This window comes from Phyllosticta citriasiana (assembly GCF_038021145.1).
Source record: "Phyllosticta citriasiana strain CBS 120426 chromosome Unknown IWZ02scaffold_11, whole genome shotgun sequence".
Classification (NCBI taxonomy): Eukaryota; Fungi; Ascomycota; class Dothideomycetes; order Botryosphaeriales; family Phyllostictaceae; genus Phyllosticta; species Phyllosticta citriasiana.
In genome coordinates, this window is record NW_027117288.1 from 659,511 (window position 1) to 674,131 (window position 14,621).

Consider the following 14,621-nt stretch of genomic DNA (forward strand, 5'->3'; position numbering starts at 1 on the left):
TCAGGGAGCATTCCAAGGTGAAATGGTAGAACCATCAAGCAACCAACATGTATCAAGTCCTTCACATTCTCTGCGACACATAGGCATCCAAAAATACCCTCGACTTCTTTTGCAAGCGTCCTACAATCATCATCTTCGTCTATTCTCTCTCGCGCCGTCGCAGCGCCTCAATCTCCCTGTGCCATCAGTTTCAAAACTTTCACATCCTGACAAATCCCCTATGAAAGATACAACTGCTATGGATTTTAGACTGAGCTTTGGTCAATTGGGGGCATCGGAGATGAGGAAATGGCCAAAAGCTCGGCAAAAGAAAATGTACACCGGCCGAGACTTGAACTCAGGACCTTCAGTGCTCAACACCACAACCATTCACTCAAACACGAGAAACTGGGTTGTGTTAGACTGACGTGATAACCAACTACACCACCGGTGCTGCTTCTAAGTCCAGTGGCAATTTAGAACAATATACCCTGCAGCAACTGCATTTTCCCCAAGCCGGGGGGACAAGAATCAGGTTGATTGATTGATTAATTAATTAATTAATTAATTAATTATTTTACGTCTTACTAGAGCTATAGGCTATCTAAGATAGAGCTATCTATAGGGGATACTATATACGTTTATAAGGTAAGTAGGGATGCCTATCTAAAGAGTCTTATATAATGAAGTATAATTCTTAGTATAGTATTAGTATAGGGTTATTATAGATAGATAGTTTATCTAGGCTCTTTTTAGGTAAGGGGGGGCTAAGAACTAGCCTTCCTACTATTATCTAAGTAGATAGGTAGTATAAAGTAAGAGTAATAAAAGGAAGGGGGGCGGGAAGAAGGTATATATAGAAAAGTAAATATAGTATAGGGTAGTAGGTAAGGTAGATTATATATATACTCTACTATAGCGTTCTAGTACTATCCCTAATAGTATAACTTTAAGGTTACCTAATATTTATACTAGGGGAATGGCTTTATTAGATAATAGGGATAGTTTAGGTCCTAGGAGTAATAAGTACTATTATAGTTACTATACTTTAATGCTATATAGGTACATATTATACCTCTCTTTATATAGTATTTATAGTTATACTTCTCTATAGTATAGGGGCTAGTATATAGTAAGTATTTAGTCCTATTACGACACCTAGAGGAGCTATAGCTAAATGCTTAACACTTTATATACTATATATCTAGAGTGATCTTAAGGAGCTTTATAACCCTAATACTTACTCCTATAAGATAGAGTAGCTTTAAGATAGCTATCTCTACCTCTTTTACTATATAGAAGGCTATAATAACTAATCCTACTTTTTAGGTAGCCCTCCTTTTAGCTAAAGTAAGCTAGTATAGAGTTCTAATAATAGAAAGGCTAGGATTAAAGGTACGGACCTCTTCTATAATGAATTATCTAATATTAAGTAAGTATAGGTCTTCTATAGGGATGCTATAGGTAATAACCTTATACTAGGTTTAGTTCTCCTAGACTATAGCATCTAGGAATAGGTAAGTAAAGAGGTCCTTATAGGAGGTAAGGAATTTAGAGTTATACTAGGGTAAGCTAGTAAGTAGGATGTTACCTTTCTCTATATATATTACTATTAATATAACTAGGCTAGATATACCTACGTTCTTAAAGGTATTATTAATATTATTTTATATAGAGAGAGGGTTAAAGTCTAGGAAGGGACTTTACTACTAGATAATAACCTATATATCCCGTAGGGCCTTTAGGGGAGTAGTAGCTAGCTTTATAGTTATCTTTAGGTAAGGAGTTATATATAGTTTTCTAGTAGTAGTTACTTTCTAGGCTTAGGTTACGTATAATAGGTTAGCTAGGGTTATAGGAAGGATAACTAGCTTTTATAGCTAGTAGACCTTTACTCCTAGTGTATAAGTAGTGTTTTTAAGGGAGTAAACTTAAGTAGTAAGAACTAATAATATATTACCTACGTGACCTATCTTAGTATAATCCCGTAGGATGTTACTAAGGTTATAGAGTCTTTACTTCTTACTTATATTATATATAAGGTTTATTACATATAGGATGTAAGAGAGTGCTATATTAATTACCTCCTAGGTAGTATTAAAGTTTAGATAAAATCTAAACCTAGTCCTTTTTCCTTAGTAGGTAGGGTTAGGTTTAGAGGCATCTACTAGGATAGTTCTCTTTAGTATAGTATACTATTTCTTAGTTAGGCCTAGTATAATAATTAGTAGGGATGATAGGGGGATAGGGCGTATAGAGAAGTCCTAGTCTATTTCCTTAGGTTTATTAGCTAGTTAAGTTAGTAGTAGGCTAGGCGGTATAGGGGTATCTTAGTCTATTTTCTTAGGTTTATAGTTATAGCCGTCTAGTAGAACTAGGTTAGGTAGGGCCTCCCTCTAGGGGGTAGGTATAGGTATACTTATAGTATAATACTTTAGAGGGTAGGTTTTTACTTTCTAACTTTAGTTATATACGTATAAGCCCGCGCTATAGAGTTATAGTAGGTATAGTGATTTTTAATTTTTTAAAAATTTTATATATAGTAATAACTTATTAACGCATAGGCTTTTTTTAAGAAGTAGTAGCTAAACTAAAGAAGAGTGTTTTAATATAAGGTGTAAGAATTAGGTTTCTAGGCTATATTTCGGACTTTATATAGTCTATAAGCATTCTCTAAGCCCCTTAATCTATTCTATAGCTTTTAGGGCTAAAGTAAATGTATAGAAGTAAGGTATAATGTTATATTTTAGGAAAGGAGACGAAGATTCTAATAAGATAAACGACTAACTATAGTATAATTTTAAGAGTTTCTCTTATCGCTTTATACTAGAAACCCTTAATTCTATTATTAGATAGTATAAATAGTTTTATTAAGTAAGTAGGCCTAGTAGATAGGGGTATAGTAGATACTAGGTAGTAGAAGACTTTACTAACTCACCCCTAATTAATTAATTAATTAATTAATTAATTAATTATTTTACGTCTTACTAGAGCTATAGGCTATCTAAGACGGAGCTATCTATAGGGGATACCGCATACGTTTATAAGGTAAGTAGGGATGCCCGGCTAAAGAATCTTATATAATAAAGTATAATTCTTAGTATAATATTAGTATAGGGTTATTATAGATAGATAGTTTATCTAGGCTCTTTTTAGGTAAGGGGGGGCTAAGAACTAGCCTTCCTACTATTATCTAAGTAGATAGGTAGCATGAAGTAAGAGTAAGGAAAGGAAGGGGGATAGGAAGAAGGTATATATAGAAAAGTAAATATAGTATAGGGTAGTAGGTAAGGTAGATTATATATACGCTCTACTATAGCGTTCTAGTAATCTTAGAGGCTCTATATAAGGTAGAGGAGGGGTATAAGCCTAGAGGGTATTAGGTAGATTACGGATAAAGGGGTCCTTTCCTTAATTATCTTCGGTTAGAGGGGTTCTAGGGTAGTACCTATAGGAACTATAAGTAGAGGGATTATGGAGCTTATTATTTACTCTACTAGTAGAGATTAGAATAGATTCTCTCCTCTTCTTTTTACTCTTCTTTTTTCCCTTAGTCTACTATTTACATATACTATACCCTAGTAGAAACCTTCATCTAATATATGAATTTAAGTATAAATTATCTACTAACATCTCCTTAGAATAGCTCTCTATAGGGTATAGAGGCTATTTTCCTACTATTATTATTATACGCCTTACGCGCTACCTATATAGCTTCTCTCCTAGTAGAGCTATAGAGTAGGTAGTTACTAATAAGGTATTATAGTATTTATTAGGCGGTATTATTATAGCTATAATTATCCTAGTCTATCTTACTAAACCGTACTAGGTAGGCTCTAAAGTAGCCGTAGTTTAGTTTTAATTAGAAGTAGGCTAATACTTCTAGTTATCTATACTTAGGGAGTTAGATAGATATCCTTAGTATAGGTAGGAAGTTATATATATATAACCCCTAGGATAGTAGTATCTATGCTTCCTAGTATTATATAGTATATATTATCTATTCTACTATAGTTCTTTATTATATATGTATCCTAAGGAGGGTAGTACTTAAGTAGTTATTCTCTAGGATTAGCCTAGTAGCCTCCTTTATAAGGGCGTCTACTTATAGGTTTCCTCTAATCCCTATATAGCCTAGGGCCTATAAGAAGGTAAGACTACCTTATCTAGCCATAATTAAGTGGCCTATATCTATAGCTTAAAGTTATAGACCTTAACCTAGTAGGTTAGATAGGGTTTAGAGGCGGTATAGTATAGCTTAGTTATCTATATATACTATAATCTATTACCTAGGCTATTTCTAGGCAGCTAGCTCTATAGCCCTTATAAGTACCTCTAGTTCTCTATTATATATAAGCTAGTATAGTCTAGTATTTACTCTATATCTTACTACTACTCTTATACTATCTTATTAGGTATCGTATACTATAATCCCTATACCTACTCTATTTCCTTTTAGGATAGATGAAGTATTAGAATATAGAATAACTACTTAAGTTATATATCCTATGCGTCTAATATATGCTTAGGCTTCTTATTCCTTTTAGAGGTAGCTAATCTTAACTTTATATAGCGTAGTCTTTTTCTATAGGGGAAAGGAACTATGCTTTATTAGGCTTTTAGTACCTATTACTAGGTCTAAAATTATATTCTAGATATATTTAAGTTATATCTAGTATCCTAGTATGCTCTCTAGTTTAAACTTATTAATAATTATATGTACTAGGTGTTAGTAACTAAGTTTAAAGAGTCTTATAGTATATACTTAAAGTAATATATTCCTCCTAAGGTAGGGGGGGAGAAGGCCTACTTTAATTTCTATAGGAATAATTAGGGAGGTATAAAAGGCTCCTAGGATTTAGTATAGTCTACTATTTTAAAGTATTCATCTAAGTATCTTAGAGCTACTAACTTACTAGAAAACTAGGAACCTATAATCTACTATACTTTATATATAAGTAAGGTATAGCTATTAGATAGTAGTAGGGGATAGTCTATATTATATATTAGCTAGCCGCATAAGTCGTCCTAGTAATTACTTTACTTAGACATTTTAAATTATTATATACTACCGGAATAATAGGTATATATTAAACTATATCCTAAGCTATTAGACGAGTTACTTTAGTTTTACTATATAATCTCCTAGGAGTATAATTATAGCTACCTTAGCCTTATCTAAGCTTATAAAATAGATAAGGTCTATTTTATCTTTATTAAAGTTAATAGCATACTAGGTTCTAAGTAAGAAGAGCTAGGTTACTTCCTACTAGAGGATCCGCGCATTTTTCTTCTAACTTATTAAGGAGATTATAATTAAAACATTATTAATATATAAGAGGAATCTTACTAAGTAAGAGGAAAAGAGCTTTTATATATAGATAAGAAATAGGATTAGGGAGACTAGGCTTCCTTAAGGGATTCCTAAAACTATTAGATAAAGGTCTTCTTATTAGCTATTAAAGGAGATCTAGAGTTATTAACTACTAGTAAATATCTTTATCTATACTAGGAGGGAAGTAGGAAGCCTAATTTCCCCTATTATATATAAGAGCTAGTTATAGGCTATATAATTAAAGGCGCCTTATATGTTAAGGAATAGGGTTAATATCTTATACTATACCCTCCTCTCATCCTAGATAATATATATAAGGATTATTACTATATTAATTACTGACTTCTATAGTTATCTACCTATTTAGGATGGGTATAGGAGGTAGGTAGCTTCTATAAGCGCTCTAAGACGTTTTACTATAATGTATTTAAGAACTTTTCCTAGGTAGTTAAGTAGGGAGATAACTCTATATACTTTTAGGTCTATGTAATTAGGTTTCCCTAGTTTCTTAAGTATTACTCCTACTACTTCTCTCTAGCATTCTAGGTAGTATCTATACATAAAGAAGGTTTAGTATATCTAGGTAAATTTTCCGGGAGAAGCGTTATACGCCTTAGTAATTATCCTTTAGTAGATCTAGTCTAGCCTAGGGGTAGTACCTTTAATCTTATAAGAGTAGGTATACTATACTTCCTTATCTATAAGGGAGGGCTAGTCCTATAGCCCTTCCTTATAGTTTATCTATTTACGTAGAGGGATATATAGTAGTAGGGGGAAGAGTTTCTAATAGAAGGTAGTATACTTACTATTATATAATGATTAGAGTTAATCTTAAAGGTTATATATCTAGGGGATCCGCTTAGATTGGGTTAATTTCATATATACTATTACCTTATAGATAGACTAGGGTGTTTCTTTTATAAGGAAGTTATTCTAGTACTCTTATTTTACCTGCTTAATGGCTATATTATATATATTCCGTGCTTATATATATATAACTTAGTCCTAACTTACCCTATACCTTACTTATATAGCGGTTATCCTTAGGGCTATAAGGAGTAGGGACTACTATAGTTTTTATTACTATCTAGGTATTACCTATAGGATGCTACATTTAGCTACTATCTCTATTACCTTTATAAGGCTTCATCTAAGTTAGTCTAGGTCCTCTTATAAGGTCCTACTAGAGAGTATATATTATGCCCTATTAGGGAGGGCTTAGACGGGTAGAATTATAATCTTATTTAACTCTTCTTAGATGATTTACCTATATTAGGCCTAGTTAGCTTTTTTAACATTAAACCGTAGTAGAGGCATTAGTATATCCTAAAACTCATCATACATAATGGTAAAGAGAATAGTATTATAGTTAGATAAGGGGTTCTCTTATAACTACTAGTTAATCACTTAAGTAGTAATTATTAGAGTGTATAGGGATAGGTTAATAACCGTTTCCCTTTCTATCCCTATATAAAAGAAGGTACCTACTCTAGGCTAGTTTTAGAGTTTAAGGCGGTTTTTCTTAATCTATTCATATAGAGCTTCTACTTTATAAGATTAGGGAGAGAGTAGGTCCTATATTAGATAGTATTCATTAAAGTCCCCTACATAGATTATTAGTATAGTAGGGGGGCTATACTTAATAACTCTTTCTATTATACGTAGGGAGGATGGGTTACCTTATTCTACCTTATTATAGATATTAACTATGCGGATAGTATCTTCTCTATAGGTTAAATTAACGGTAAGGCAGTCTAGACTAGAGAAAATATCTAGGTAAGGAATTACCTAGACTTAGATAAGGAATTTATTTAGGTAGAGCATCATCTAAGGATGGGAGCCCTATAGGAAGGTTAGAAGAATTTATATTATAGAGGGGTAAGAGATTAATTATATATTAGCTATATCTTCTTATAGTATCATCTATAGTTCCTAGATAAATATTAGGTAGATGCCTAAGTAGAGAGTATCCTAGAGTACTACTTCTATAGCCTAGGCATTCCGGTTTAAGTTAACTTATATAACTTTAAGGTTACCTAATATTTATACTAGGGGGATAGCTTTATTAGATAATAGGGATAGTTTAGGTCCTAGGAGTAATAAGTACTATTATAGTTACTATACTTTAACACTATATAGGTACATATTATACCTCTTTTTATATAGTGTTTATAGTTATACTTTTCTATAGTATAGGGGCTAGTATATAGTAAGCATTTAGTCCTATTATGATACCTAGGAGAGCTATAGCTAAATTCTTAATACTTTATATACTATATATCTAGAGTAAGCCTAAGGAGTTTTATAACCCTTATACTTACTTCTATAAGATAGAATAGCTTTAAGATAGCTATCTCTACCTCTTTTACTATATAGAAGGCTATAATAACTAATCCTACTTTTTAGGTAGCCCTCCTTTTAGCTAAGGTAAGCTAGTATAGAGTTCCTATAACTAATAGGCTAGGGTTAAAAGTATAGACCTCTTCTATAATAAATTATCTAATATTAAGTAGATAGAGGTCTTTAAGAGGGATGCTATAGGTAATAACCTTATACTAGGTTTAGTTCTCCTAGACTATAGCATTAGGGAATAGGTAAGTAAAGAGGTCTTAATAGGAGGTAAGGAATTTAGAGTTATATTAGGGTAAGCTAGTAAGTAGGATGTTCCCCTTCTCTATACGTATTACTATTATTATAACTAGGCTAGATATACCTATATTCTTAAAGGTATTATTAATGTTATTTTATATAGAGAGAGGGTTAAAGTTTAGAAAGGGACTCTACTACTAGATAATAACCTATATGTCCTATAGGGTCTTTAGGGGAGTAGTAGCTAGCTTTATAATTATCTTTAGGTAAGGAGTTATTATGTTTAGTTTTTTAGTAGTAGTTACTTTCTAGGCTTAGGTTATATATAATGGTTTAGCTAGGTTTATAGGAAGGATAACTAGCTTTTATAGCTAGTAAACCTTTACTCCTAGTATATAAGTAGTATTTTTAAGGGAGTAAACTTAAGTAGCTAGAACTAATAATATATTACCTATATAACCTATCTTAGTATAATCCTATAGGATGTTACTAAGGTTATAGAGTCTTTACTTTTTACTTATATTATACGTAAGGTTTATTATGTATAGGATATAAGAGAGGGCTATATTAATTACCTCCTAGATAGTATTAAAGTTTAGATAAAATCTAACCCTAGACCTTTTTCCTTAGTAGGTAGGATTAGGTTTAGAGGTATCTACTAGGATAGTTCTCTTTAGCTTAGTATACTATTTCTTAATTAGGCCTAGTATGATAAGTAGTAGGGATAATAAGGGGATAGGGCTAGTAGAGAAGTCCTAGTCTATTTCCTTATATTTATTAGCTAGTTAAGTAGGTAGTAGGTAAGATAGTATAGGGTTATCCTAGTCTATCTCCTTAGGTTTATTAGTAAGTTAAGTAGGTAGTAGGCTAGATAGTATAGGGGTATCCTAAATTTTATAGTTACGGCCGTCTAGTAGAAGGGAAACTAGTTTAGGTAGGGCCTCCCCCTAGGGGGTAGGTATAGGTATACTTATAGTATAATACTTTAGAGGGTAGGTTTTTACTTTCTAACTTTAGTTATATATATATGAGCCTATACTATAGAGTTATAGTAGGTATAGTGATTTTTGATTTTTTAAAAATTTTGTGTGTGGCAATAACTTGTTGACGCACAGGCTTTTTCTAAGAAGTGGTGGCCAAACCAGAGAAGAGTCGGTGCCGACTCACCCCTGAAACCCCCCCCCCCCTCCCCTTTCGCCTCATCGTTGAGCCCACCCTTTCAAAAATTGTGGTCAGATACTGCTCGATCTCGACTTGGTAGAAAGGTGAAAGAGGAAAAGGGAAAGCGACGAAAATAAAAAAATTGCGAAAAGTCTTCAAAGTCCTTGCCGACGACAGTCGGGTTGGGATGGGCGCTTAGCTGCTCGGCTGCGCAACCACGCGGCAATCCTGCGGCCCGCTCCGCACCCAACCTCCTCGTTCTATCCTAGGTCCCGCAGCCTCTACGGTGTCTGCGCATTCATTCGCTTTGGAATCATGTTGCGCTCCAGCGACTACCTACGAGTCGCAAACATCGACTTGACGGGGAAGGTCAATTGCGACGCATGCCGTGAATCCAGGAAGACCCCGAGGTGAAGACGGCACGGCACGCCTTTGTTTGCGCCGCTTGCGCGTGGAGGATGCAGAGGATGTCCATCTGATTCGGTCGCGTCCCGAGGTCATGGTGTACTTGTACGGTCTCCGTCCAGTCAAGTCTGGCAATCAAGGCAATAGGCTAAACAAGCTGCAGTCGCTATGGCCCCGAAACAAGCACGCGGAGCTGGATACGCGGCTGCCTCAGCCGTCCCCACGTCTACAATTTTGCCATGGAGCTGCTGGCCCCCGAAGACAACCAGGTCGACACTTCGGCCTTGGCCAAAGCATAGCGAGTGATTGGCTTGATAGGCGCAGTCGAGGCACCAGAAATCGGCTACCTGATCCTTCCAGATTTTTGGGGGTGCGGTCTGGCCACAGAGGCCTTGCAAGCATTCATGCCACTCTACTGGCAGCAATTCAGAACCGAGTTTGACTTTGCTTCTGCCCAAATCGACCCGGACAATGGCGCCAGCAAAAAGGTTTTGCTGAAATGTGGCTTCAGCCTGGAGGACAGAAATGTGAAGGGCTTTGAAAACCCGAGTCTAGGCCTGAGGGATGTTGAAATCTACCGCCTGCAGCGCCCAGAGGCCGTTGGTCAATAGAGACAAGTGTCTACAACGGGGACTAAGCTGTTCTTCGACGACGGTCCAGAACCTTTCGGCCAACTCGAGTAGCACGGCAGGAGTCTGTTTGTACGGAGTTTTGCACATGGCAAATGGCCATTCTTCCACTTGGCTGGGCCTGGCTCTCGAAACGTCGCCCGGCAAGGGTGAAGAAAACAAGCCAGCCCGCCTGTGGCGCCTGGTAGAGGCTCAAGTCATGTGATTCTGCCCTGCGTCGGCAGCAGGGTCCGTTGAGCGAGCTGGTGCGTCACTGCGAAGGATCCAGCGTCAGCCTCGCGACGAAAGAGGCGCAGACGATGGCGGAGCGAATGATCAATCACAAATCAGCCTCATCCAGCAGTTCGACTCCCGTGACACTCCACATTCACGCTCTGTCCGAGGCTCTGACCATGACTTTCAAACAAATGTTCCTTCCTGGGCCGCCTGAGTTTGGCTTGGTCTGGTGGTTTTGGATGATGAAGAAACCCAGGGTGCACACATGCGGCCTCGAGTCTGTCCATCTGCCAACAGAGAGTGCAGCCTCAACGTCATTCGAGGAGCACTGGGTCAACACTGGCCCCCAACGTACCTCTTCCTTTGCGCAATTCGACTGTTCAATGAACATGTACAATTGGATATTTTTGTTCGAGTTTACCAACCTGCCTTTCTTTTGACAAAGTGCAGTTTCTGATTTAACGTCGACGCAATCGACGCAACAAATCACGTTGCCTTGACATCACGAGCCCTGGAGCCTTCGGCAAAGACAAGCTCCATTAAAGCTGCGAAAACTCCTCATTGACTCACCACATTTCGATCGCCCTTGAACGCCTTGATTGCCCTGGCAAGACCCCTTTTGGCGTCATCTGGACGGCCTCAGGACCTCGATAGCGTATATAAAGTCTGACTGGTCCGCTTCGCAACGAATCATTATGCACCCGCCACACATGGAGATGGAAGGATCAAAACCCAACCCCCGCGCCCCGCTCCGGCTCCTCTCGCTCGACGGCGGAGGAGTCCGGGGCCTGTCCAGCCTCATGGTCCTGGATGACTTGATGGAGAACATTGCGCTTGAAGAAAAGAGACTGGGACTGCGCCCGACCAACGACAACGAACCGCTCAAGCCCTGCGATTATTTCGACCTCATCGGCGGTACCAGCACAGGCGGGATCATTGCCATTCTACTCGGACGGCTGCAGCTGGATGTCAAAACCTGCCTCACGATTTACACCGAACTCGCCGAACAGATCTTCAAAAATGACAGGTCTTTCAATTTCGCTGGAATGAAAGTCCCTGTCGGTAAAACTCGTTTCTCTGGTGCGGTGCTCGAGAACGCCATCAAAAAAGCCCTTGCGACTCTTGGCTACGATGAAAACGAACCTATGTGGGACGACTCCCTGTTTGAAGAGCAAGGCGAGCAAAGAGACACGCAGGCAGATAGCATCTGGGCCAATGTGCCGGCGCCAGTCATCACCGAGTCACCGCAGGAAAGCATCAAGGCGGAAAGCGGGGCTTCTACTCCAACAAAACTGTCCAAATCCAAAACGACCAACAGCTTCTTCTCCGAAGGTTCAACACTCAAATCTTTCAATCGCCACAGTCGCAAGAGCACTCCTACGTGGCGAGTACACCGGCATACTTCTGTACACCGAAAGCCCAACCAAAGAGGCTGTCGCACATTCGTCGTCTCCGCTCTCAAGAACGCCCTTGGTCTTCCTCGTATACTGTCTACGTATGATCCCAACGACCGTCAGACCAGGATTTGGGAGGCTCTCCGTGCCACCTCTGCTGCTCCAACCTTTTTCGAGGAAATGGCTTTTGGCACGCCTCGCATGACGTATCTCGACGGCGGTGTCGGGTTCAACAACCCCTGCGCCGAAGTCGACTACGCGGCCAAGTCAGTTTGGGAAGGCCGTTCGATCGGCGTCATAGTATCTGTCGGGACAGGGCTCCAAACCATTCCGTCGGTCAAAAAGGTTGCAAGTTGGCTTCCCTTTGGACTGGGTACCGACATTGCGCTTGCGTCCGCACTCGGCTCTCTTGCAACCGGCACCGCACGCGTCGACAATGAAATGCAGCGAATGTATTATGACACGCCTACGCAATACTACCGCTTCGATGTCGATGGCGGCCTCGCCAACATCTCGCTCGAGCAGTGGATGATGGAAGATGAAATGGCCGCCCTGACAGAGCAATACATGCGCGACTCGCAGCAGATGCGGCGCGCCCAACAATTCGGCGAACTCATCGTCAAGCTGTCGGCGCTGCCATCGAAATTCGAAATCCCCGCAACCGCCTTCCGAGCCGGCATCACCGGCCGCGGCCTCATCGACGGCTCCTTCGTGCAAGAAGAGCTGGACTTCAAGACGGGTTTCCCGCTGGGCGTGGTGCCCACGCTGACGGAGCGGCAGAAGCTGCCCCGGCTCGCCACCACGTCGCCCTCGGGGCAACGCGGCATCACGCTCGACTCGGACGGCCGCGTGCGCGGCGTGCTGCCCGTGGCGCTCGACCTCGACGGCGACGGCCGCCGCGAAGAATGCGCCGTCCTCACCTGCAGGCGCGCCGACAAAGTGTGCCTCCGCGCCCTGCGCACCGGCGTCCCGCCCGGCCGCTACCGCGTCTCGTTCATCGCGTCGCTGTTCGCGCCTCAGCCGGACTGCGCCGCGCCGTCCGAAATCGTCTTTTCTGTTGGCAAGCCCCTCGACGTGGCCACGTTTGCCCATCGCGTCGTTGACGTCAAGATCACCCCGGATGTGGTGCCTGTGCTGCTGGGCGTCGACGCGGTGCGCGTGCGTGTCGGCCGCGGACGGTATGCTGAGATGAATGGCAAGCGGTGGATCGAGGTCAGCGCGGACGTCGAGGTGGAGGTGGGCCTGGACGGCGCGCTGGGCCTGCTGGTCACGAAGAGCTATGAAGAGGGCGTGTTCGTGAGCGGTTGGAGCTTTGGAGGCGTGAGATTGGAGCCAGTAGGTGCGCGGTGAGTGTGTCGAGATTTTTGTCTTTTTCTTTTACCTTTTCTCAGTTCGTTCTGCATTTTGGAGATAACCTTTTTCCCTGCATCAGCATATCAGCAAGCATTCATGGTGCGTTAGACTCGGCGTTCCAGCATCGTGGCCTTGTATCCCTTTCTTTTGACGAAGCGTTTGTTCTTGAGGCATTTTGCACGCAGTATATGTATACCCTACATCGCAAGTCGTCGCTATACAACATTTCTTCCCCACCCATACTACAGTTCTCAGAGATCACACGGGAATGACCATGAAACGGCCAGTGCTCCTGCAGCTCCAGAGCCGGGCGGTGGATTACTGCACCACTTTTCGACTCCACTTCCTGCGCCTTCTGGCCCCAGTCCCGTTGACACGTCTGTCGCCATCTTGCTAGTTTCGCTCTTGATATATGCAGCTCCATCCGCCTGGCCGTGCAAAGCTGGTCGATCCATAAACCGTTTTCCTGCTGGCGCTCTTTTGTCTCTTGCTTCGCTTTGGTCAACAGGCTTGAACGGGCTTGCCTGCTGCTGCTGCTGCTGCTGCTGCTGCTGCTGCTGCTGCTGGCTTTCACTGATCCATTTGCTCTCGTTACTTGCTGCAGGAGCAGCGTCAAAGCGCCCTCAGACTTCCACCAACCGTGATTGCGGCCGCGCATTCTGTGCACGACGATCCAGTGACCTCACTCGATCGGTCAGCCTGACTTCTTGAGTCCTCCAACAAGTAAGAATAGCATTGCGCCAACGGATCCATGTGGAGAACTGTCTTCCTAACACAATCCGGGCAATCAAGTCAGCAAACTCCCCCCCTCTCTCTCGAACATGGAGGAGCGACGCAACAACAAAGTCATCCTCTCGCAGCCGTCCGACTGGGAGGTCTGGCTCTTCACCGTCAAGATGCGCGCGACGACTCTGGGCGTTTGGGACGAGGTCGATCCGTCCAGCGATGTCAAGGCGCGGGGAATACTCGAACCGCTGCCGCCGCCCCGCGGCCTTTACGAGCGCCAATCATCTGTCGACCACCGAAAGGACGACCCGGAGACGTGGCAGAAGCGCCTGGCGGAGTGGCAAATTTATCAGATACACGCGGAGCAGTACCAGTTGCAGCGACGCAATCTCGGTTTGGTGTCTGAGTTTATTCTGGAGCATCTGGCGCCCGAGTGGTTTGCGCGTCTGGCAAACCACGTGCACTGTCGCGGGTCTGAGCATCCGTGGGATATGCTGCGTTTCTTGCGGGTGAGGGTGGCGCCGTCGCGGCGCGAGAGGGAACGCCAGGTGGACGAGGCGGTGGGGGGGTTCAGGTCGGAAATGCGTCGGGTCCCGAAACGCGAAGACGTTCTCGACTGGCTCACGAAGTGGGAGGCTGTTGTGGGCAAAGCCCCAGAAAGCTTTTGGGTCCACGAGTTGGAGGACGGCATCAGGGCGCTGGATCAGGAGTGGTATTATGAGAATTGGTTTGGCAAGGAGTTGCATGAGGGAATGGAAGATTTTCGTTGGCATTGGAAGGAGAAGAATCAATAGCTTGATTCGGCTGATGCCATTGGATGCGGAAGTTTTACCA

General features: G+C 41.6%; 3 protein-coding genes and 1 non-coding gene across 4 annotated transcripts; 3 read left to right on the forward strand and 1 right to left on the reverse strand.

Moving 5' to 3' along the window:
* Positions 1-316: 316 nt before the first annotated feature.
* On the reverse strand, positions 317-433 carry IWZ02DRAFT_t92. Its single transcript has one exon. It is a non-coding gene; the product is annotated as a tRNA-Val (tRNA).
* Positions 434-9,485: 9,052 nt separating this feature from the next.
* Positions 9,486-10,080, forward strand: IWZ02DRAFT_382580 (GNAT domain-containing protein; the record flags this gene model as incomplete). The annotated part of the gene is made up of 3 exons (XM_066765231.1): positions 9,486-9,574; positions 9,633-9,738; positions 9,769-10,080. Coding segments are annotated over 3 exons (507 nt in total), but the record flags the coding sequence as incomplete, so codon positions are not given.
* A 944-nt stretch (positions 10,081-11,024) lies between these two features.
* IWZ02DRAFT_382684 (acyl transferase/acyl hydrolase/lysophospholipase) lies at positions 11,025-13,058 on the forward strand (the record flags this gene model as incomplete). Its single annotated transcript, XM_066765236.1, has 1 exon — positions 11,025-13,058. One exon carries the CDS (start codon positions 11,025-11,027, stop codon positions 13,056-13,058), a length of 2,034 nt encoding a protein of 677 aa, XP_066620387.1.
* Positions 13,059-13,882: 824 nt separating this feature from the next.
* On the forward strand, positions 13,883-14,581 carry IWZ02DRAFT_435361 (uncharacterized protein; the record flags this gene model as incomplete). Its single annotated transcript, XM_066766435.1, has 1 exon — positions 13,883-14,581. The coding sequence occupies one exon, from the start codon at positions 13,883-13,885 to the stop codon at positions 14,579-14,581; it is 699 nt and encodes a 232-aa protein (XP_066620388.1).
* Between the last annotated feature and the right edge of the window lie 40 nt (positions 14,582-14,621).